At 42.8% G+C, this 22650-nt stretch overlaps 1 protein-coding gene across 2 annotated transcripts; it reads left to right on the plus strand.

Annotated features, from left to right (window-relative positions):
- Positions 1-3819: 3819 nt before the first annotated feature.
- Positions 3820-22477, plus strand: LOC148163274 (zinc finger protein 677-like). Of its 2 annotated transcripts, XM_088027809.1 has the most exons (4): positions 3820-3962; positions 7153-7244; positions 9117-9243; positions 18572-22477. In XM_088027809.1, exons 2-4 carry the CDS (start codon positions 7230-7232, stop codon positions 19861-19863), a joined length of 1434 nt encoding a protein of 477 aa, XP_087883935.1. In that variant the 5' UTR covers positions 3820-3962; positions 7153-7229; the 3' UTR covers positions 19864-22477. The 2 variants fall into 2 exon arrangements, with proteins under 2 accessions (XP_087883935.1, XP_087883936.1); XM_088027810.1 differs by lacking the exons at positions 3820-3962; positions 9117-9243 and having other exon boundaries at positions 6973-7244.
- The last annotated feature ends 173 nt before the right edge of the window (positions 22478-22650 follow it).

A 22650-nucleotide genomic window follows, 5' to 3' on the forward strand; every position in this document is an offset into this window, starting at 1 on the left:
CAAAATGGATCCATGACTTTCACGTATAATTGCCTTCTCTCCAGCTGTTGAGAGTTTGTTGAAAGTTCTACAGGTCACTTATTTGTGATCATGGGAGTCCATGCTGTGAAACCTCTTTCATGCCAACATGGCTGGTAGGCAATATTATATAATACAGCATAATCTACGTAATTACCTTCTGAAGGTTCTCATCTATCCCCAGCACTGTATTTTTTTTTAACATGCAGGAAACAAATGCATGGAATGATGTGATAATAGGATTGGATTCTCTTTCAGTTATATCTAGGTTATTTGAAGACATTTAAAACAGGATACACATTGTAAATGTACTCAAGCAAAGAAATCCATCAAAAAGGTTTTTAGTGTCACAACCTGAAAGAATCCTTCCTAGTGTCAAAACCAACATTTGCATGAGGGTGGGAAAGTTTTGATCCCTTTTTTTGTTGATAACAAAATAATATAGTTCTACATATTACAAAGAAACTGCAAAAGTAATGAACTTGGAAAATCTTTAGACAGGATGAATCTTTACTAATCAGAAATTCATACAGGAGAGATCTTAAAATTATACACAGTGGGGCACTGTATTTAACCAAGTCAAACATTATTAAACATCCATTAAATACCTCAGAGTAATCTTCAAATGTAATATATATGGCAACGTTTTCATCCAAAATTCACTCCTTGTGAGATCACCACAATACTAATTTTGGAATGAAAACTTAAGAATTTTATGAGTAATGATACTCAAACCTTAGTAAATGTTAAGTAATTCAAATATTAAAAACTTCAGAAGCCATAAGCAGGCTTAAAACTTATGAAACACCACATAATGTATACAGGAAACCTTACAAATTTAATATATTAAAAGCCTTTTTATCCAAAATGCCTTTATCTCCTCAATTCTTACTGTAGAATTCATCTTTAACATGTATGGATTTTAGAGAAACGTGGATATTAACTCATGGATATTGCCTTAAAGATTATTGAAGGTATAAATCAGACCTTTGGAAAATTGACAGTCTACCTTCACTTTCCTTAGTGTTCATATAAAGAAAACTCACGTGCCTGTCAAATGACCCTGGAAATATTGCAAAAGTATTCTTTAAATGACATCAAACTCAACAGTCTTCTAGAGAATATATACTCAAAAGAGCAGGATTATAATCCACACCTGACAGAACATTTAGAAATAGAAAAACAAAAATGCTAACATAATTTTTTATGAAGTGTTACTCTGGATAAAAGTAAATTTAATAGGTCATTTTGTATCAAAAGGTCAATTATAAAGTGCCTAGAATTTTTCAATTAAAAATGTATTCTCTGGGTTCTGCTATGGCCCAAACAGTATTTACTTTTTCTATTGTGTGTTTTCATTTTCTCCCCAAAATGGGTTTTGTGTACCTGTCAACTTTCTCAATACAAAAATCTCCATAAAAAAACTAAATGAATTTGCAATTATATTTAGAAATTACTGAGAAATGAATTATGAGGTCACAAAAGTTTACCTCAAGTTGAGTTTATCAGTCACTTCAAGTGTGGAATACGTTGACAAACATAAAGAACAACTCAAATTAGATATGTACTCTAAAAAAATTTTTTTCTAAACCGTGGTGACCTAAATATCACGTCTCAACCCCCATCTCCCACACACCAGGTCCTGTGCCTATGAACAGCTCTAGATATGAACACAGGATTGAGCACATGATGAATGGGGCTAGAAATGGAAATGACATTCCGAAAAATGTTGGTCAGTAATGGTATATTTCACATTGGTTGAGTATTGCATTGCACATTTCAGTTTGCATCCTTTGCAAAGAAAGCCGCACTCCTTTCTTCAGTTGCTTACATTCTAATGCAGGAGACATTTCCTGGATCCAGCCATGGCCCCACATCACTCTCCACAGAGGACCTGGTCCCAGGCCACTCAGTACATTTTGCCTGTCGCAGGATGCACATGTCTATCTCTAAGTGAAGTTTTTTTGCATTAAGTTTTTTATTTTATTTTTATTTTATGTGAGAGAGAGGGACAGCCCAGAGCAGGAGTGGGGAAGCAGAGGGAGAAGGCGAAGCAGACTCCCCGCTGAGCAGGGAGCCTGACATGGGGCTCGATCCCAGGGCTGTAGGACCATGACCTGAGCCAAAGGCAGACACTTAATGGACTGAGCCACCCAGGCGCCCCAAGTTTTTTATTTTAATGCCAAATATAGTTAATATTCAGTGTTATACTAGTTTCAGGTATACCATTTTTTTTTAAAGATTTTATTTATTTATTTGACAGAGAGAGACACAGCGAGAGAGGGAACACAAGCAGAGGGAGTGGGGGAGGGAGAAGCAGGCTCCCCGCGGGGCAGGGAGCCCGATGTGGGGCTCGATCCCAGGACCCTGGGATCATGACCTGAGCCGAAGGCAGACGCTTAACGACTGAGCCATCCAGGCGCCCTCAGGTATACCATTTAATGAGTCATCAATTGTATACATTACACAGTGCTCATCAACACAAGTGTGCTTTAAATGGCCCTCATCTGTTTCTCCCATCCCCCCACCGACTTCCCCCCTGGCAACCTTCAGGGAGTACTATGTAGTTCAAAGTCCTAAATTGGTTTATCTCTTTTTTCTTTGTTCATTTATTTTGTTTCTTAGATTCCACATATTACTGAGTCATATGCTATTTGTCTCTGACTTATTTCATTTAGCATAATACTTTCTGGATCCATTATTTTTACACACGGCAAGATTTCACTCTTATGGCTGAGTAATACTCCATTTGTGTGTGTGTGTGTGTGTGTGTGTGTGTGTGTGTGTGTGTGTGCCACAACTTCTTTATCCATTCCTCTATCAACTGATGCGTCTCTGTTCCATAACTTGGTTATTATAAACAATGCTACAATAAACATAGGGGTGCATGTATCCTTTTGAATTAGTGTTTTTATATTCTTTGGGTAAATACCAGGTAGTTCCATTACGGGTCAGAAGGTAGTTCTTTTATTTGAGGAGACTCCAGACTGTCATCCACAGAGTGTACCAGTCTGATCTCCTGCAAACAGTGCAGGAGGGTTCCTTTTTCTCCACATCCTTGCCAACACTTGTTCCTTGTCCTCAAAAGTTTTTCAGGAATGCCACTTTCACCTTAATTAAACGTAACCACGTTAGCTTTTAACACAAGGCGGCCCACAAACTCCAACCTTCCCTCAAACTTTTGAAACCAACTTAAATGGGCAGACAGCAGTCCTGTGACACAGGACGCGACAGAAATGGGAAGGGATGGAAAGTCAAAAACACGTACTGGGAGCAGAGGCAACCAGGCCCCAGCCAGATCCTACCCGAGATCCTGGTTCCGTCCCCAGGATCCAGCCCCTGGTCGTAGGGGCTACCAGAAGGCCCGACCTCTCTGTCGACGCCCTACCCAGGCCCGGCCCAACGGTCGTAGCCTCGAGTCCGACGGCCCAGACAGGACCACCCCTCCGGTGCGCCCAGCGCCGGAAGCTCTGCGCCCAGTTTCCGCCTGGCTCCGCCCTACCGCCGCCCTGGCTCCAGAGATCATATGTGTTTCCCTCGCATTACCGGAAATGCTTCTTCGAATCTCCGCCCCAACCCACCCAGAGAATTCAGGGCGAAGGCCTGGCCAGTACGAGCTTCCCGGAGCGGCCGGAGGCGCTCCACCCAGGCTCTGCCCCAACCCCGCCCATAGGCGGCGAGCATCTCGGCCAGGCCACAATTCGCCTCCCGCCCATTACCGGAAGCACTCCCCACAGGGCCTTCCCAGTCCCGTCGTCCCACTGGCGCGCAGGCGCAGATTGTCGCCGACCCGGAAGCGGCTAACCGGGAGCGAAGGTCAAATCGGCTGCCTGGGATTTTAACTTTCGCGTTTCTACGTCAGAATCTCAGTCCCCAGGCCTACAACCCTGGGGTCCGGGGTCTCCGCGCACATTAGAGTCCCCTCACCCCCGCCTCCCACCGCGGTAAGTAGGGCGTCGCGGAGATACACACGGAACCCTGCGGGCGGCGCTGCGGCTCCGGGGGTCCCGGTGCGTTTAGGTTCACATTTTTCGGAGTCGGCCCCTGCCTGTGGTCCCCCGGCCCTCGGGCCTTCAGACGCCGCCTGCCGCGTTGTCTCCTCGCTTCGCGCCGTCCCTGGGCACCCCTCCCGCCCGCGCCGTGGGAGTCCAGGGAGATGGGCGTGTGCGCCTCGCGCCGCAGCCTGGCCCGGCTCGGCCCGTCGAGGCGCGGAGTCTGGCCCTGGCCCTGGGATTGCGCAGACCCCGCCGCCCTCCTGAGGTGCCCCCGCGCCGTGCAGCCCCGCGTAGCGTGAGAGGACCGATGCCCAGGGACGGCACCCTCGTCCGCGCGGGCTTCGGGACGGAAGATCGCGGGGAGTCACGGAGCAGGTGCCCTCCCCCTCCCCGCGAGGATGGGGGGCCTTGGGGAAGCCGGGACCGCGGAAGGGAGGCCGGGACGGCGGCAGACGAGGGGGAGAGGGGGAGCAGGAGAAGGGGAATGGCGGAGGAGAGATCCGTGAGAGGGTCCGTGAAGAGGCGGCAAGATAGAGGACGCGGGAGGGACCTGCAGTGAGGCCGTAAGAGCGGAAAGTCGCAAGCGGAGAAAAGAGAAGAGCGAAATGTGGAGGAAAGGGAGGCGCTCCAGAAGAAGGGGAACAGGACAGTCGGGGCCCTCGGTGAGCAGAGGTGGGGCCACGAGGGCGAGGTACTTGACGCAGACAGCGGGGAGAAAAGGGCTGTGGGCCGAAGATGCTGGGACTGAGGCGGTAGGGCTGACAGCGCAGAGAGACTCAGCCGTACGAGAGCTCAGCCAGAGGGGGTGCCAGTGAGTCGGGGCGCAGGGAGCGGACCTGGGAGAGCGCAGGACACAGGTGGGGGTGGGGCGGAGAGCGAGGCCGGCTTTGATGGAGCTCGGAGCAGTCGGAAAGCCTGGGCAGAAGGAGTAAGGGAAGGTGAAATAGGTCTCAGGAGTGCCCCCGGAAAGTGTAGGCGCAGGGAAAGGAAGAGAGAAAAGGGGAGAAAGCAAGACTGGAGACGGGAATCACAGGAAAGGAGAAACAGTAGAGTGAATCAGGAAAGAGAAAGACACGAACAGATGGGTAGACAGAAATCCTTCGGAGGGAGAAAAAGGGAACCCAGATCTGGGTGAGTGGTGGTTAATGGGACATGGGTGATTCAGTTGTGATAGAGTGACCTGTGTCTCCATAATGTATTTAACTTTAAATTTGCTTGTTTGAATTGAACAGATGAGAAAGAGAATTACTGTTTATATGACTCGTGCATTTTATAATTATTTGCATCATAAGATAGCTTTTTAAAAAATCAAACGTAGAATTACCATATGATCCACCAAATTTACTTCTGTGTATATTCACAAAGAACTTGAAAACAGGGACCAGAACAAGTATCTGTACTCTTATGTTCATAGCATTTCTCACAATAGTGAAAAGATACAAAGAGCTCTTCTATGCAGAACACTGAAAATTTGTCTGTACTCTGCAGTTGTGCTTGAATTTGACTCTTAACCCTCAGACTTTGGTCTACCATTCCATTCCCTTTGTCGGAGACAGTAATGTCCTCCAATGTTCTAAATCTACTGGGTGATTGACTCTCTTCATCTGATCAGCAACATGTTGAACAGTGACCACTCCTTCCTTTGAAGACATTTTTTTTAATGGCTTTCTGGACGTTACAGTATCGACAAATCTTACCTCTCGTTTGTGTGTGTGTGTTTCAGTTTTCTTCTCCCCACCTTGTTAACTTCCGTTTCCTCTGCATATTTTTCCTCAACCCTCTCTGATTGGAGGAGTAGCCCATTGGCTAGTCTTGGACCTCTTCTCTTCTCTGTCTACACCTGGTGACTTTCCATATCACCGTGTCTCAGGGTTTAAACACCCTGAGGTCTCCTAGGTTCACACTCCATCTCAGACCCCTGCCCTAGACGCCACATTGTGTTCTAAGCTGTCTCTTCTGCCTCTCTGCTGGGACATGTAACGGGCATCTCCACCTTACAGTTTCCAAACATGACCTCCTGAACTCCCCCGACTGTGTTCCCACCCGTCCTCCACCTCCCAGTTAAGAGCAGTGCCATCCTTCCTGGGGCGTAGGTAACCATCTTGGCATGTTTTCAAAATACACAGCCTCTTGTTTGTGTGTGTTTTCACTTATGATAGAATTAAAAAAAAAGACTTTAATCTGGGTGAAAGACTACAGGGCTTCCAGAATTCACTTGAGATGGAGGAGAACATTGTCTGAAGACCATGGCTGGACATTCCTGATCTACTTCTGTGACCTGATCCCCTGCTTGTCTCCTCCTCCCTCCCTGGGATTGAGGCCCACAGATGCCTTTGCTGTTCTTGAGGCCAGGGTCAGGACTGCCCCAGGGCTTTCCCAAGGGTGGTCCCTCTGTCTAGAATTCTCTGACTTCAAATGCAGGTGGTGAACTTCCTTCCCCAGGTGTTTGTTGTGAGATCACCTTCTCATGGGGCCATCTCTGACACTGCCATGTCCCATTCTAGCTTCCCTCCAACCCCCCATTCTGACCTGTGATGCCTGCTCTGCATGGGTCTCTCTGCTCCTTTCTCTTCCACGGTTTGCATGCAGGGGACAGGGCCCTAGGAGGGAGCAGAGCCACAGGTGGGTGGGGTGCTGGGCTGGTCTCCTCTGGTGTTCCACCCTGACTTCCCATGGGATTGTGAGGCATTTTGCACATTCCTCATGTGCCCAGTCCCCAGAGATTTCTCTTCTTGTGTTTGGGCATAATGGGGCCCAGCCTCAGTATCCAGCATCAAGCACTAGGGCTCTGGCTCATCCAGTGATGAGAACTAAAAGCAGCCCCTGATCTAGAGAGAGGTGAGGGGGGTTGTTCTCTACATGGGGTGTCATCGGGGCGGGTCTGTGGCTTTAACGGGAGGGTTAATGCAGCCCAGATTCCCCACTGCTGCAGCTCATGTGTGTGCTTCACCAGGAGGGGAGTGAGTTCTGCGGGAAGAGGTCACAACACTCACTTGCTGGTCTCCATGTAGCAGTACGGTGTCCCTGAATCCCTCCTGTGGCGGTGGGCAGCAGAGGGGAGGATCTTCCTGTGTGTGTGTGTGTGCAACAGGAAGGCGTATGTTGACCAAGTTCTAAACAGCATATATTTGACACTCAGGATTGACGTCTCAAGACCCATCTAGCCTGGCAGAGAAGCCCAGGGGAGGGAGAGGAGGAAAGCCCAGAGAGTCAGGAATGACTCATTCTCAGGTAAAGTCATATCTCAGTTCCTTGTTCTGTCGTCTGTGTCCTCACCTCCAGGTGGCCGTGCTCGCCACACTCTGGTGTCCCTCCTGACATGTTTGCTCATGCTCACTCCAGGACCTGCCCTCAGCCCCTCGATCTGCATGCAGATTCCAGCTCATACACTTCCATGTATCTATTTAATGGAGATCAAAAGTACTTGTTACTAGTTTTAGAAAAATCTTGCAGGGGGTGCATGGCTTGTTTGGGGGGTAGATCATGGGACTCTTGATCTGGAAGTCATGAGTTTGAGCCCCACGTTGGTAGTAGAGATTACTTTAAAAAAAAATTGTGTTTAGGGGCGTCTGCCTGTGGCTCAGGTCATGATCCTGGAGTCCCAGGATTGAGCCCCGCATTGGGTTCCCTGCTCAGCGGGGAGTCTGCTTCTCCCTCCGCCCCTCACCCTGCTCATGTTCTCTCTCACTCTGTCTCTTTCTCAAAGAAATAAAATATTTTTTTAAAAAATTGTGTTTACAGGGTTGTTTTTGTAAGCAGACTAAATAGAATAACATTGACAGTTTTATTTACATCTAATACAATTTGCACGTGTTCTTGTACCAGAAATGCACATGAGTAAAAAATGATAGATAATAAAGATTTATGTAAAAATAGATGTCATTTAAGGACGCCTGGGTGGCTCAGTCGGTTAAGCATCTGCCTTCGGCTCAGGTCATGATCCCAGAGTCCTGGGATCGAGTCCCACATCGGGCTCCCTGCTCAGCGGGAGGCCTGCTTCTCCCTCTCCCACTCCCCCTGCTTGTGTTCCCTGTCTTCACTGTTTCTCTCTCTATCAAATAAATAAATAAAATCTTAAAAAAAAAAAGATGTCATTTAGAAACTGGTATTTTGATTTCAGTTATTTTCAGTGTATGTGTTTTCTGTCCACACGTGTGTGTGAACATTAGCCCATGGTGTGTAAAAAAGACATCATCCTTTCATAAATAACTTTTATTTATTTTAACGTTGGAAGTATGTCTGACATATTTTCCATGGCCTTAAATTTATTTCTACACCATCATGGAAATGAGATAATAGCAGTAGGAATATGGTGTAAGTGCATGTGTGTGTGCATGCGTATATATTGACCTTTTATCCAGGCTTATGTTTCAGCCTTGAACTTGTTTCAGGTTTTCTTCATTAGCAAACCCTCTGTCAACAGACGTTCATTGTTGCATGCATTACTTCACTGTGTGGCACTATGAGTCCCATCCTAAAGCCTGACCACTTGGTTCAGGTGCACGCTCTGCCGTTTGTATCTGTTTGACCAGAGGCATGTTCATTAGAGTGTGTGTGACAGAGTTGGGTCCTGTGTAAGATGGGAACAAATACTAATTTAATTGGATGCAATGTCCTTCTACAGGTTAACACTTGTAAAGCATTAGAGTAATGCTTACCATATGGGAAGTGTTCAGAACTTCAGATGGCTTTATTATTATGAGATTCCCATTTTGCAGTTTACACCTTTCATTAACACTACTATAGACTTTATCAACCCTGAAGACACTACTCATGCTGTAGCTCGTGTGGAAATTTGCTGTCATTTGGTGTGTACAACATACTACCTAGAACTTGCATGTAGTTTACCATTTGTCGATGTTTTTGCATTTGTGTATTTTACCTGGCACAATATTGTAAAGTCCTCAGTTGAGCTGAAGGAAATCCTGTGATGGAAAAGTGTAACAAATCCAAATCAGGGGTATATGACTTGCTCAGAATGATCTTTTGTGGACCTACGGAAGCCCTCATTTCTGTTTGACCCTTCCACCTCTCTCCTCCTCTCATTTTTATGAAGTAAGTAGTTCCCTAATGGCCTCTTGGTGAAATGTGCTTTCATTTCAGGAACTGTTGACCTTCAGGGATGTGGCCATAGAATTCTCTCAGGAGGAGTGGGAGTGCCTGGACCCTGCTCAGAGGGCCTTGTACAGGGACGTGATGGTGGAGAACTACAGGAACCTGGTCTTCCTGGGTGAGGATTAGTTTCCCTACGGAGGTTGGGTACTGCTCTGGTGTGTCTTTGTGTTTTTCTTGGGGATTTCTTGGGAGCCCCTTCTCTGCTTGACTGAAATTGAATCAGCCCCTGCTGATTCAGAAATGAAAAGCTTCACAATGTGGTATCTGGATTTTAAACGCAGATGATCATGCAGGTAGTGGTGGTGCTAGAAGGAACAAGACCTTATGTCAAAACTAAAATACCACATTCCCTGGTTTTACACCTGTAATTTTGACTTGGTCGTTCTGGGAAGAGAGCTGGATATCTGTCAAACATTTAAGCATTAGGAAGAAGAATGTCATTGAACAAATTTGTGAAATGCTATTCTAGACGCGCCTGTAATGAACGTCCTTGGTCTCAGCTGACAAAGGACTGGGAAAACCCCAGGACATCATCTGCTGTTTTCCATATCAGCAGGAATCTCTTTCTGAGCTGGATATTATCTCCACTGTGCAGAGTGCTTGCTCTGAAATGCTAAGAGTGGGGTAAAACTAGCAACAAAACCCTGGTGGGTGGGAAGGTGTCAAAGATGTGAACACGAATAGGGATAGATGGCAGAAAGTGACTTCCTGAAATGTCATTTGGACCATTCCCTCTGCATAGGAGAGGTGGTTGGAAAAGAAGAGTTGATTTCTCATGGACTCTCACAGGAACTCACTGTTCTCCCTCTCCTTCACTCTCTTCTTTGTATGTGTATGTTTCTGTGCCCTCCTCGGTGGTTCTGCTGCTCTTGTCAGCAACAAGGGCAGTCTTTAACATGACCCAGACATGCAGTTCTCTGCCCCCCCCCAGGGCCCTTTACTGGTTCAACCTTGGGGAGCACATGAAGGGCTCTTTGTAAGGGGTATTCTTCCTTCCTTAGCCTCTCCTTCCCTACTCCGTTCACACAGATCTGATCTGAGGCTCCCCTTCGTCCTGACTGCAGGCCTTCTCCAGCTTGCATCCCATTTCATGTGCTGAGTGACCTGTCATGGTGGGAACATCGGCTGCTCTTTTGCATCTGGGACTCCAGGCAGGAGCATGGGCTGTGTCAAGCCCTCTGCCTGATCCGTGCCTCTACCATATCCTCATTTCCACTTTCGCCCTTCAGGGGCATGTGTACTGGGAATAGAAGGGTGTTTTGAGATTGCTTTCAGCAGTGCTGTATAGAGAGAGGGCGGGGAAAACCTTTGATTCCCAGTCCTTCAAGGGGACTGTATCTCAGGATTTGGGCCCTCAGCCTGGAGACTGTAGGCCGACCTTAGGTCCTGTTTGAACACCCCACAAAATCAAACCCCCTTCCTTAATTTCCTGTCTTTGTCTCCCTCTTGCAGCTCCTCCTTAGTCTGGGAGTGTGGGAAACCCTTGGCTGTCCCTGATTTCCTGGTCTCCTAAGTTTGTATGGTGTTGCCTGTGAAATTTTCTTGGTTCTGAAATACAGTTCCTCAGCGTCTGAAATTTTATCCTCATATTTTGGTCAACTGGGCACCTTGTGGTGAACTCTCCCAGGAGAATTTTACTGGGTAAAAGAACATTCTGGATGGAGAGCACATATATTTAGATGTCAGAGCATCACCCTGCTAAGTAGCGACGTGGGCCCTGAAGCACCTGAGTAGTGTGGTCAGCATGTTCCAGGATGCTGACAGTGAGTGTAGCACGAGAGCCTGGCTGATGGCTCCAGTTGTCCTTCCGGTTTTTGGCGTGTCACCAAAGTGTGTCTTGGGGACACTGTGGCAGTGTTGATGGAGTACACTAAGGAGTATACTTGATTATGCATGAACAAGTACAGAAATTTTTTTTAACATAATTGTGCTCCTTTTTTTTTTTTTAAAGATTTTATTTATTTGAGAGAGAAAGATCCCGAATGGGGGGGCGGGCGGGTGGAGTGGAGGGAGAAGCAGACTCCCCACTGAGCAGGGAGCCCAATGCAGGACTCGATCCCAGGACCCCGAGATCATGACCCAAGCCAAAGGCAGATGCTTAACCGACTGATCCACCCAGGCACCCTTTTTTTTTTTTTAAAGTCTTTTATTTATTTATTTACCAGAGAGAGGAGAGAGGGAGAGAAAAGCAGGCTCCCCACTGAGCAAGGAGCCCTACTCGGGACTTGATCCCAAGGCCCTGGGATCATGACCTGAACCAAAGGCAGAGGCTTAACCAACTGAGCCACCCAGGCCCCGTGAACAAGTACAGGAATTTATTCTAGGGAGAAAATTGTCTGCCTTCATAACCTCATCTGTGAGGCTGTTGTCCAAACTATTGTTCATGCAACAGTGTTCATTCCATGTGTGTGCTATATTCCTTCTTCAACAAATAAGATTTGATATATTGTGTTGAGGGAATTTATGAGTTCATGGTGCCTACCTTATTGAACTCTACCACATTTCTGTATTTGAAAATGTTTGTACTTTGATCTGCAGGGTATTGTAAACCTGTTATTTTTGTATTTAATCATTGGTTATGTATTTGATGACACTTCTCGGTGTTCTTTATTTTATACCCTTTTTTTGTGGGACTGTCTGATCAAAGAATGAATGTTGGTTCATATATTTTATAAGATTTCCTTCCTGGGGCGCCTGGGTGGCTCAGTCGTTAAGCGTCTGCCTTCGGCTCAGGTCATGGTCCCAGGGTCCTGGGATCAAGCCCCACATCGGGCTCCCGGCTCTGCAGGGAAGCCTGCTTCTCCTTCTCCCACTCCCCCTGCTTGTGTTCCCTCTCTCACTATGTCTCTATCTGTCACATAAATAAATAAATAAATAAAATCTTAAAAAAAAAAAAAAGATTTCCTTCCTGAATGTTAAGGGTTGTAGATGATCAGCTGTTTTCCCAAAACCTATATAACTTCCAGAATAGAGAAAATATATTCATAGTTAAATTTTTCCATGAGTGTTGCTTGACTTTATAATTGGTTATTAAGAAACACTTTTTGCGTGCCTGGGTGGCTCAGTTGGTTAAGCGACTGCCTTCGGCTCAGGTCATGATCCTGGAGTCCCGGGATCGAGTCCCACATCAGGCTCCCTGCTCAGTAGGGAGTCTGCTTCTCCCTCTGACCCTCTTCCCTCTCGTGCTCTCTAGCTCTCATTCTCTCTCTCTCAAATAAATAAATAAATAAATCTTTTAAAAAAAATTTAAAAAAAAGAAACACTTTTCTTGGAGTGCCTGGTTGGCTCATTCGGAAGATCATGTGACTCTTGATCAGGGTCATGAGTTCTAGCTCTGTTTTGGGTATAGAGATTGCTAAAAAAAATAAACTTAAAATACTTTTCTCATTTGAATGAATTGGGAGTTTTTAAATTGGGAAACTTGGATATCTTGAGAATATACTTTTGTTTTGAAGTGACTGTGTTCCTCCCAGAATTAGAGGTGATTCATCCATAATTAGTTACATAAGATATGTTCATTTCTCTGTGGTATATTTTAATTTGTCTAAACATATCTTGTTGGGTTTTATATGAGTTTTATAGACTTTTATTTTGGTTCAAGTGTTTTAAGAAATCATTTCCCTATCTAGATTTGCCATGAAACTCTTCGCATACTAAACTAATACTTAAATATCTAATTTTATTTTATAGATAAATCCCAATTTCTTGCACTTCGTGTACCTCATCACTGTTACTCATGATACAGTTTTCCACAAAATTTTGTAAGGTCCTGGAAATCCCATTTTTCAGCTAACTCATGATGATTGTTTTGTTTTCCATCTTTTATTTAAGCTGAACTCTAATTAGTGTTCACATTGTGCTTGTTGTCCCATAGCTCAGTGTTCTATTGTTCTCTGACCATTTTTGTTTCTTACATTTTTGGGTTACCCCTGCACAGCCACCTGCTGCATGAATCCCCTGGCACTGGCAAATACTGTTTTTGACCTTAACTGCTGCTGATAATACTGACTTCATTAGAAGTTATTCCTTGTGGTTTCAGTGCAGTGACTCAAGGCTACCTATAGTCTCCTGATAATCTTCGTGAATTCAGGACTTAATAATTTTGGGCATGTGCACAGTAATTTTTCTTCATGATAATTTTATGTTTACTAATATAGTAAAAGCCTCCCTCCCCTCATTTCTGTTTCACGTGCGGAATTATGTTGAGAGATCCATGATAGAATTTCAGGTAATGAGAGGAAGCCAGCCTAAGAAAAACTATTACTTTTACCTAATATAATCAGACTTAGTTCCAAATTTAACATACTAAAATTGGAAAATATTTATTTTTAGATCTATTGCAAAATAAATCACTTAGATTGTTAGCTAGTTTAAAAAGAACACTTTAAGGGTGCCTTTGTGGCTCAGTCCATTAGGCGTCTGCCTTCAGCTCCAGTCATAATCTAGCCCCATGTTGGGCTCCCTGCTTAGCAGGGAGCCTGCTTCTCCCTCTCCCTCTCCCTCTGCCTCTCTCCTTGCTCGTCCTCTTTCTCTCAAATAAATAAATAAAATCTTTTTAAAAAAATAAAAGGAACGCTTTATTAGAGTAGAATTCATATAACATGAAACTAACCATTTAAAGTGAATAGTTCATTGGCATTTCACCGCATTTAGCAATTGTTCAACTACTACCCCTGTCTGGTTGTTTATTTCCAACCCTCCAATTTACTGTTTTTTACCCATTAAGCAGTTTCTCCACATTTTCCTCTCTTCCCAGTCCCTGGAAACTACCAGCCTATGTTTTGTCTCTGTTTATGTATTGTGCAGAATTTTTCTTTTTCAATATTGTCTGGACTCTTAGGGGCCCTTTGCAGTTCCATATTTATTGGATCATGTTTTTCCACTTCTACCATAATGGTTTTTGGAATTTTGATAGTGTCTGTATAGAATCTCCAGACCACTTTGGTCAATATTACCATCTTTAAAAATATGCAATCTTCCAATCCATTGTATGCTCTGTTTTTTCCCTTTATGTAAACATGTTTAATTTCTCTCAGCAGCATTTTACAATTCTCAGCTTTACAGGCCTATCACCTCCTTGGTTAAATTTATTTCACAGCATTTTATTCTTTGGATGGTACATTATACATAGTATCATTTCTAAAATTTCCTTTTCCGGTTGTTCAGTATATTGTATAAAGCACAACTGAGTATCCTGCAACTTTCTTGACATCACTTATAACATTATAAGATTTTGTATGTGTGTGTTTACCTCTTTCAGGGGATATTTCATGGAATTCTATATATGTAAATCTATGACATCTTCACACAGAGATAATTCTCCTTTTTCCCTCCAATATCTGGGCTTTTTTTTTTTTCTTGTTTTATTGTTCTGGTTAGAATTTGCAGAATACTGTTAGATACCATCAATGAAAATGGATGTCCATGTCTTATTTCTTATCTCAGGAGGAAATCTTTACTGTTTCAACTAGGATATTAGCTATAGGTTTTCGTAAATCTTTTAAGAGGTTGAGTAAAGTCCCTTCTCTTCTGAGTATGCTGAGTGTTTTTGTCATAAGAGTTTTAGAATTTTTCAGATATTCTGCATACAATGAGATCATTATGTAGGTTTTTTTCTGTTTGTCTTACTGTTGATATGGATTATTATGTTTATGGGCGTTTATAGGTTGAAACTTCCATTGTTGAATTCTTGGAACAAGTCCCTCTTATTTATGTTGTGTAAGTTTTTTTCTTTTCTCTCTCTTTTTTTTAAGATTTTATATATTTATTTGAGGGGGGGGGAGGGACAAAGGAAGAGGGAGAAGCAGATTCCCTGCTGAGCAGGGAGCCCAACATGGACTCAAGACCACTACCCAAGCCAAAGGCACACACTCAGCCCACTGAGCCATCCAGGTGTCCCTTTGTTGTATAATTTTAATAAAACTTTCTATTCAGTTGGCTGGTGTTTTGATGAAGACTTTTACATCTGTATTAATGAGGAATATTATTCTGTAGTTTTCTTTTCTTGTGATGTCTTTGTCTGGTTTGGTATCGGAATAATGTTGGCCTCAGAGGCACCAAGGGGGTGCAGTCGGTTAAGGGTCCAACTTGGTTTCAGCTCAGGTCTTGATCTCAGGGTCATGAGATCAAGCACCCTGTCGGGCTCTCACGCTCAGCGTGGAGTCTGCTTAAGACTCTCCGTGCCTCTCCCTCTGCTCTTCCCCTCCAGCACTCACTCACTTTCTCTCTCTAAAATAAATAATCTTTGGGGGCAATAAGATTAATGTTGGCCTCTGAGAATAAAGTGAGAAGTGTTCCATCTTTTATTTCTGATAGTGCTGTTTTACTTACAAGGAACTTTCTCACCTTTTGTTTCTCTTGGAAGCCTTAAGTTCTCCCATATGCTCAAAGGACGGTGTTTCTGGGGATAGAATTGATAACAGATTTTTGTTTTGTTTGTTTTTTCATTTGTCAGCACTTTAAGTACGTTATGCCATTGTCTCTGGACTTCATGATTTGGCTGAAAAATCAGCTCTGCAAGTTATTGTGCGTCCTTTGTATATCATGCTTCTCCCTTCCTGCTTTCAAAGTTCTCTTTTTTACCTTTGTCTTTCCACATATTGATTATGATTTGTTGCAGTGTGCGTCTCTGTTGCAGTTTTTCTTAATTGCATGTTCACTGAGTTCTTAGATTTGTAGAGTCTTGTCTTTAACATTTAAGAAATTATTTACCATATTTCTTCAATAATCCTGGCTCCTTCTCTTTCTCCTTTCTTCTTGGGACTCCCATTGTTCATATGTTGGCCCACATGATGTTGTCCTGCAGCACCATTAGACTCTATTCGCTTATACTCAGTCTTTTTCTTTGTGCTCCTCATACAGGGTAATCTCAACTGATCTCCCTGCCAGTTAGCTGAATCTTACTTCCACCTCATTAGACCTGATATTGAACCTCTCTATGACATTTTTCAATTCAGGTATTTTACATTTCAGCTTCAGAATATGTTCAGTTTCTTCTTCCACCTTCTATCTCTTTATTGATATTTTCTGTTTATTGATACAGTATTTTTCTGATTGCTCTTTAATTCTTTGTCCATCATTCCCTTTAGCTTAAAGAGTTAATTTAAAGTGTGTGTTTAGTAAGTCCAAAGTTTCGGCTTCCTTAGGGCCAAGTTTTGTCATTTATTAAATATTTTTCTGTATGGGTCCTGCTTTATTGTTGTGTTGCCTCCTTTGTAACTTCATGTTTAAAGTGAGACATTTTGAATATGATGAAACGTTGGAAATCATAATATTCTCCCTTCCGAGGGTGGTGGATTTTTTTATGTCTCTTGTGATTGTTGTTGTGTGTGTGTGTGTGTTTGTTTCCCTCAACAAATTTTGTGTGGTGTATTTTCTTTTTTACGTGTAGCCATTGATGCCTTTGGTTCGCTTATTGGTCAGCTAGTGATTCAACAGATTTCTTGAAACTGCTGAAACCAAACACAAAACAAATCAACTTTCCACTCTTTGTAGATGAGTTGTGTGTGTGTGTGTGTCTGTGTGTCTGTGTGTGTGTGTGTGTTGGGGAGTGCATGAAACATACAGGGTAGAAGTTTAAGACAACAGTGCCTTAGTGTCTTATCCTTCACTTCTGCTTGCTCACAATCTGCTGGTCAGCAGGAACGCTTGGGGGCTTCTCAGGTCTTTTCTCATGTGTCTGGTCCTGGGCATGCCCGCAACCTTCTAGGGTCCCTAAAATGTGTGGGGAATTTTCAAAGCCTTACTCCCCAGTGCACCTCACTCCCCAGTGTTTTCCTCAGGGTTTTCAGTTTGCACATTGTTTGCCCCAGTTGTTCTCCTGCCCTAGGTGGCAGTGGCTACTAGACTTACCTTTAAATGTTTGTGACGAATGGCCCCTGGTTATTAGCTCCATTTAGGTAGAGATCTGAGGTAGGCCAAAGAAAGCAAGCATTTTGAGCCACTCCTTCAGGGAGCCAGCAGGCAGACTTAAGAAACAAACAAATAACCAGTCACAGTTCTTTGAAGATGCCATCTCTTCCCTGAGGTTTGGGAAGCCTGTATCCCTTGCAGACTGCCATCTTCAAGGCCACTTCCTAGCTGGGGTGCAGGGCACAGAGTCAGGGCAAGTTAAAACAGCTACCTTTTTCTTGATGAAGAGGGTGCCTTGTTGCTGGAATCCCGTGATTAATTTCCAGGGTTCTTACAAAGTTCATTCTGACAGTTTTTGGTAGTTCATCTCCTGCTGGAGTCTCCTGAAGTTCCCTTCTTTGCCATTTCCATGTCACAGAGCCCCACTGTTAATCTCTATACTATTACATATTTATCAGAACTTCTATTTCACAATGGATGATTTCAACATATTTTCCGTTTATGATATTGTGTGCTTCTCTTGAAATACAACTTCTTTCTTTTTCTCTTATGGGTGAGCTCTTTAGAATTCTGAAGTCTATATACATTTTTTAATAAATGACCGTATTTATTAATTATTTCTGGATTCGCCTTGGGTTACTAACATGTTTATTATTTTTCATTATGATTGACACATAATTAATTTCTACATATATTATGGTATATAATCACAATTCACTGATTATTACATTGCAGTATGCCTCTTTTGCCTGGGTATATTTTTGGAAGAAGTATTCAGAAGAATATTTTATTATCCTTGAATGTTATTTTAATATTGTAGACAGCAAGTATTCAGGAATTGACCTTTTTTTTTTTTTAAAGATTTTATTTATTTGAGAGAGAGATTGCAGAGCAAGAGAGAGCATGAGCAGGGGGAGGTGTAGAGGGAGAAGGAGAAGCAGGCTTTCCACTGAGCAGGGAGCCCAGTGCGGGCACTCGATCCCCAGGACCCTGGGATCATGACCTGAGCCAAAGGCAGACGCTTAACCGACTGAGCCACCCAGTCGCCCCTCAAGAATTGACTTTAATATATATATATTTTTTTTTCAAGTATGATTCACCTCTATCCCTCCTATGAGGTTTTTAGGTTTTGGGGTGCCTATGGAAAATTCCTGTCTTTCAGGGCACTGGAACTTTTGATCACAGAGCATTTAAATAGGCTTACCTGAAAATAATTTGAACTACATGTAATCACTCTTTCATTACTGAGGAATCTTATGTTTTTTTGTGTTTCTAAACATTTGCACACCATGGTTGAGAAGCTTGATAACTCTGTTAATTATGAATTCTACTTTTGGTATAATACTTTTTCTTTTATTTTCTTTTTTAATCTTTTATTTATTTGAGAGGGAGAGGGAGAAGCAGGCCCCCCACTGAGCAGGGAGTCCGATGCGGGGCTTGATCCCAGGATGCTGGGATCATGACCGGAGCTGAAGGCAGACGCCTAATGACTGAGCCACCCAGGTGCCCCTGGTGTAATACTTTTTCATATAAAATATCCGTCTTTATAAACTCTGGTTAATATGAAGCCTGTCTTTATTTATATATTACAGATATCTCTACTAGATGTATGAGCAAAGAATTACCACCAAAAGACAACATTAATAATGGAGAATTATTCCAAACGTTGGTTTTGGAAAGACACGTAAGTCATGACTTTGATGACTTTGGTTTGAGGGAAGTCCAGCAAGATGTGAACAAATTTGGGACTCAGTGGCTATATGAAGAAAAAAATTACAAAGGAATGACTACATCCCATTATAAAAATCTCACTTGTAGAGAAGACCAACAACATCACAAATTCTGGAATAATTTCCCTGTAAAGCATAGTGTTTCCATAAGAAATAGTAAATCTCAGTATTATAAACATGATATGAATAAGACACTAAAAAACAAGGTAGGCTCTTCAGGAAGCAAGTATAGGAACTGTTTGGACAGTGGGCTTGGATTAAGCTTTCATTCACATCTGGCTGAACTGCAAAGATTTCAAACCCAAGAGGAAATTCATGAAAGTAATCAAGTTGAGAAGTCTACCAAAAAGACTTCAGTTTCACTTCAAAAGATTCCTTCTAGTGTCAAAGCCAACATTTTTAACAAATATGGGAAGGCTCTTACACATTCTTCATTACAGACACAACACCAAAAAACACCAAAAAGAGAAAAACCTTACAAATGTAAAGAGTGTGGGAAGACTTTTAGCCATTGCTCAACCTTAGCTACTCATCAAAGAATTCATTCTGAGCAGAAACCTTACAAATGTAATGAGTGTGGCAAAGTCTTTAACAGGTTCTCAAACCTCACGAGGCATCAGAGAATCCATACTGGAGAGAAACCATATAAATGTAATGTATGTGGTAAGGATTTTATGATACGTTCACACCTTTGGGGACATGAGCGAATTCATACTGGAGAGAAGCCTTACAAATGTAATGTGTGTGGCAAAGCCTTTTCTGAGTGTTCAAATCTTGTTCAACATAAAAGAATCCATTCTGGAGAGAAACCTTATAAATGTAATCAGTGTGGTAAGGAATTTATCACCCGTTCACACCTTTGGGGTCATGAGAGAACTCACACTGGAGAGAAACCTTACAAGTGTAATGAGTGTGGAAAGGCCTTCTCCGGGAGTTCAAATCTTACTCAACATAAGAGAATTCATGCTGGAGAGAAACCATATAAATGTAATGTATGTGACAAGGCCTTTAGTCAGAATTCAAGCCTTACAGTTCATCAGAGAATTCATACTGGGGAGAAGCCTTACAGATGTCATGAATGTGGGAAAGCCTTTAAGCAGTATTCAAGCCTGAGTAGACACCAGAATATACACAGAATGAAGATAAAGATGTAGAACCTGTGGTAAGGCTTTTATTAAATGTTCTCACATTTGGAGTCATGAGGGAATGCATACTGCAAAGAAACTTTACAAAAGAATGGCATGGCCTTCGTGCCATGACTTGACCTCAGGAATCACCAAAGATTTCATGTTGGGGAAAACCCTATAAACACAACATGTGGTAAATTGCTTAAGTAGGTGGTACGATGTACTGTGCATGAGAAAATTCTTACTAGTGAGAACTAAATCTAGTTCTTGAAGATTAATCAAATCAAATGTTAGATTCTGCCCGAAAATTAAAAGTCAAAATGATTGAAAATTCCTGAGACAATGGGTATCAAAGGAGCAGGGGCATCTGTGGAAATGCCCACGTATCTTCAGTTTATACAGTCATTTTATTCATTTAGATTGCATGATGAGGTTTATTTACTTTATTATTGAATTTGGACCTGTAGTTGGAAATCTGTTAATGATGTTATGTCTCCATCACAGACTTTCCATGTGTTGCCACAGTGATGTCTGTGATGGAACTTCTTGTTTTGGTCCTGATGTGAATGATGTTTTTTTTTTAAATTTTCAAGTCACTTGTTTCTTGCTGATATCTAGGAAAGATAGTTAACTTTTGTATTATGACCTTGTATCTTGCAGTCTTGGTATAATTGCACATTAGCATTTTCTCTACCATACCTGTGGCGCATCATATGAGATATTTCCGAAGTTCTGGTGACAGGTGCCACTCTCTCTTGTTCCTGGCATAAAAACACAGGACTCTCTCTTACTGTACTAATATTAAGCAAATCTTGCAGTCATTAAGTTCAACTTGGTCATGGTGCAAATTCTGGATGTATTGTGTTGCAATCAGAGTATCCGGTTTATTAAGGTCTTGGAAGCTTCATGCATCATTGGTATTGGCATATAAAAAAAAAATCTTTGCACATAAATGGAAACTGGTCCCAGCCAAAATTATAAATAATATGCCACTAATCTAAAATATGAGTACAAGTTATGAAAACACCCAAGTGTAGAGCTAGATTATTATAAGAACATAGCCATCCAGCTTTTTCAGTATACCGTAATGGTTAAATCATGTGCTTTGATACCTCCCCCAGTAACTTTAAGTCCCCAGTCTGCTGCTAAACAAGGAGTGAAGATAGTGAAATCACTCAACCCTGTGTGCCTAAGTTCTCCTCCTTAGAATGAAACTAGTAGTAGTCCCATCCCTGATTTTTGATGAATGAAGACTTCAAGTGCCTTGACAGCAGAGATTCTTACGTTGTGAGCGTTCTTTAGAATTCCCCATTCAACTCTTAGAAGGCTTTTAATGAAGCTAAAATTAAATATTTTTTTCTTAAAGATTTTATTTATTTTTGATAGTAGGGGGAGAGCACGAGAGAGCGGGGAGGAGCAGCGGTAGAGGGAGAAGCAGACTCCCTGCTGAGCAGGGAGCCTGACGTGGAGCTCAGTCCTGGGCCCCATGATCATAACCTGAGCTGAAGGCAGATGCTTAGCCCAGTGAACCACCTAGGCGCCCCTGAAGTAAATATGTCTTAATGGGAAGTAAGCCTATGTGAAGAATATTGGTTTACACTTGAAATGGTAAATGTAGGCGAGACTTCAGGTTCCCATGCAGCATCCCCCAAAGGAAGAACGTCACTCATTGTGAACCATCAGATGGCCTCCAGGTTTTTGGCAGTAGGAATGGTCTTCTTACCACAGGTGCTGATTAGAATCCTGGGGAATTTCTTCTTTCTTTACCAGTATATCTTCCTTTTTGTCATAGGTGAAGGTTAAGATCCACAGATTTGAGTGTCAAGCACCTGTTTATAGCCAGCTCCTTAGTCATCATCTTTACAGGAATCTCCAGCACAGTGACAGCTTTTGGGTAGGAACATTTCGCTGATTGTGGATGTAAATTTGTTTGCTGGGTCATAGAGTGATACTGTGCTATGTTATGTAACATGTAACTATCTGAGGAACCTGGGTGAAGGGGTGAAGTTTACAAGGACGTTTTCATACAGTCTTTGCACATTTTGTGTATCTGTAATTACTTCAAAATAAAGAGTAACGAAAGGCAACATGATATGCTGTGGCTTTTAGAAAGTTCAGGGGCAGCTCTTTGTTCATATGAGAATAAAGGACATTATAGGTACATCCAGAAGTCATTCTTAAAACTTAAAATTCTGAAAACTTGTCACCTCCTTGGTAATTTTCCAGAACACCGTAAATGAGATATGCCTCCACCCCACATAACGTGCGGCCTACTCTGCTTCTAAGAACTGAATCAGCAGCACAGGAGTAGAACCAAAGGATTGGATGTTCAAAGTGTTTGCTTTATTCTGCATTGGTGGATACTTTGTTCTGGAACCACCTCTAATCTTGCATGAAGTGGGCAGAGGGTCTGAGGAAAGGGGAAGATGAGTCCGGAAGTACCACTGAAATTCTCTTATTGTCTGAATGAACGAAGCTTCCATCTTTCCCTTAAGAACAGGGTCAGAAACTCCTCATTCTGGACAGAGGTTCTCAAGACGCAATAGAAGAGGCAGAGCTGCACAAGGAGAGGTCCTGCCTTGGGGAGGGAAGCTGCCCTCACACAAGACAACCAGTTTTGTGTAGGTCTCTGATATCATGATTGTGCACACAAGCTCTCTGAGCAGGGTCTGTGCAGTCCCTGTGCTTCTAGGAGAATACAGTGGAGTACTGGTGAATGTCACAGTCCCTGAAATGAAATACACACACACATACACATACATTTCCTAAAGTGGCAATGGGAAGATTCTTTTGTTTTCACACATTATGAGACAA

The sequence above is a fragment of the Eumetopias jubatus genome, unplaced genomic scaffold (assembly GCF_037043125.1).
Source record: "Eumetopias jubatus isolate StellerSeaLion01/CBP00866 unplaced genomic scaffold, mEumJub1_p1.0 scaffold_10, whole genome shotgun sequence".
In the NCBI taxonomy this organism is placed as follows: Eukaryota; Metazoa; Chordata; class Mammalia; order Carnivora; family Otariidae; genus Eumetopias; species Eumetopias jubatus.

Bases quoted from the DNA above. Each gene is read 5' to 3' on its own strand.
- LOC148163274 (XM_088027809.1), top strand. The intron at 9,244-18,571 runs GTGAGGATTAGT...TATATATTACAG, and splicing joins CAGGAACCTGGTCTTCCTGG to ATATCTCTACTAGATGTATG.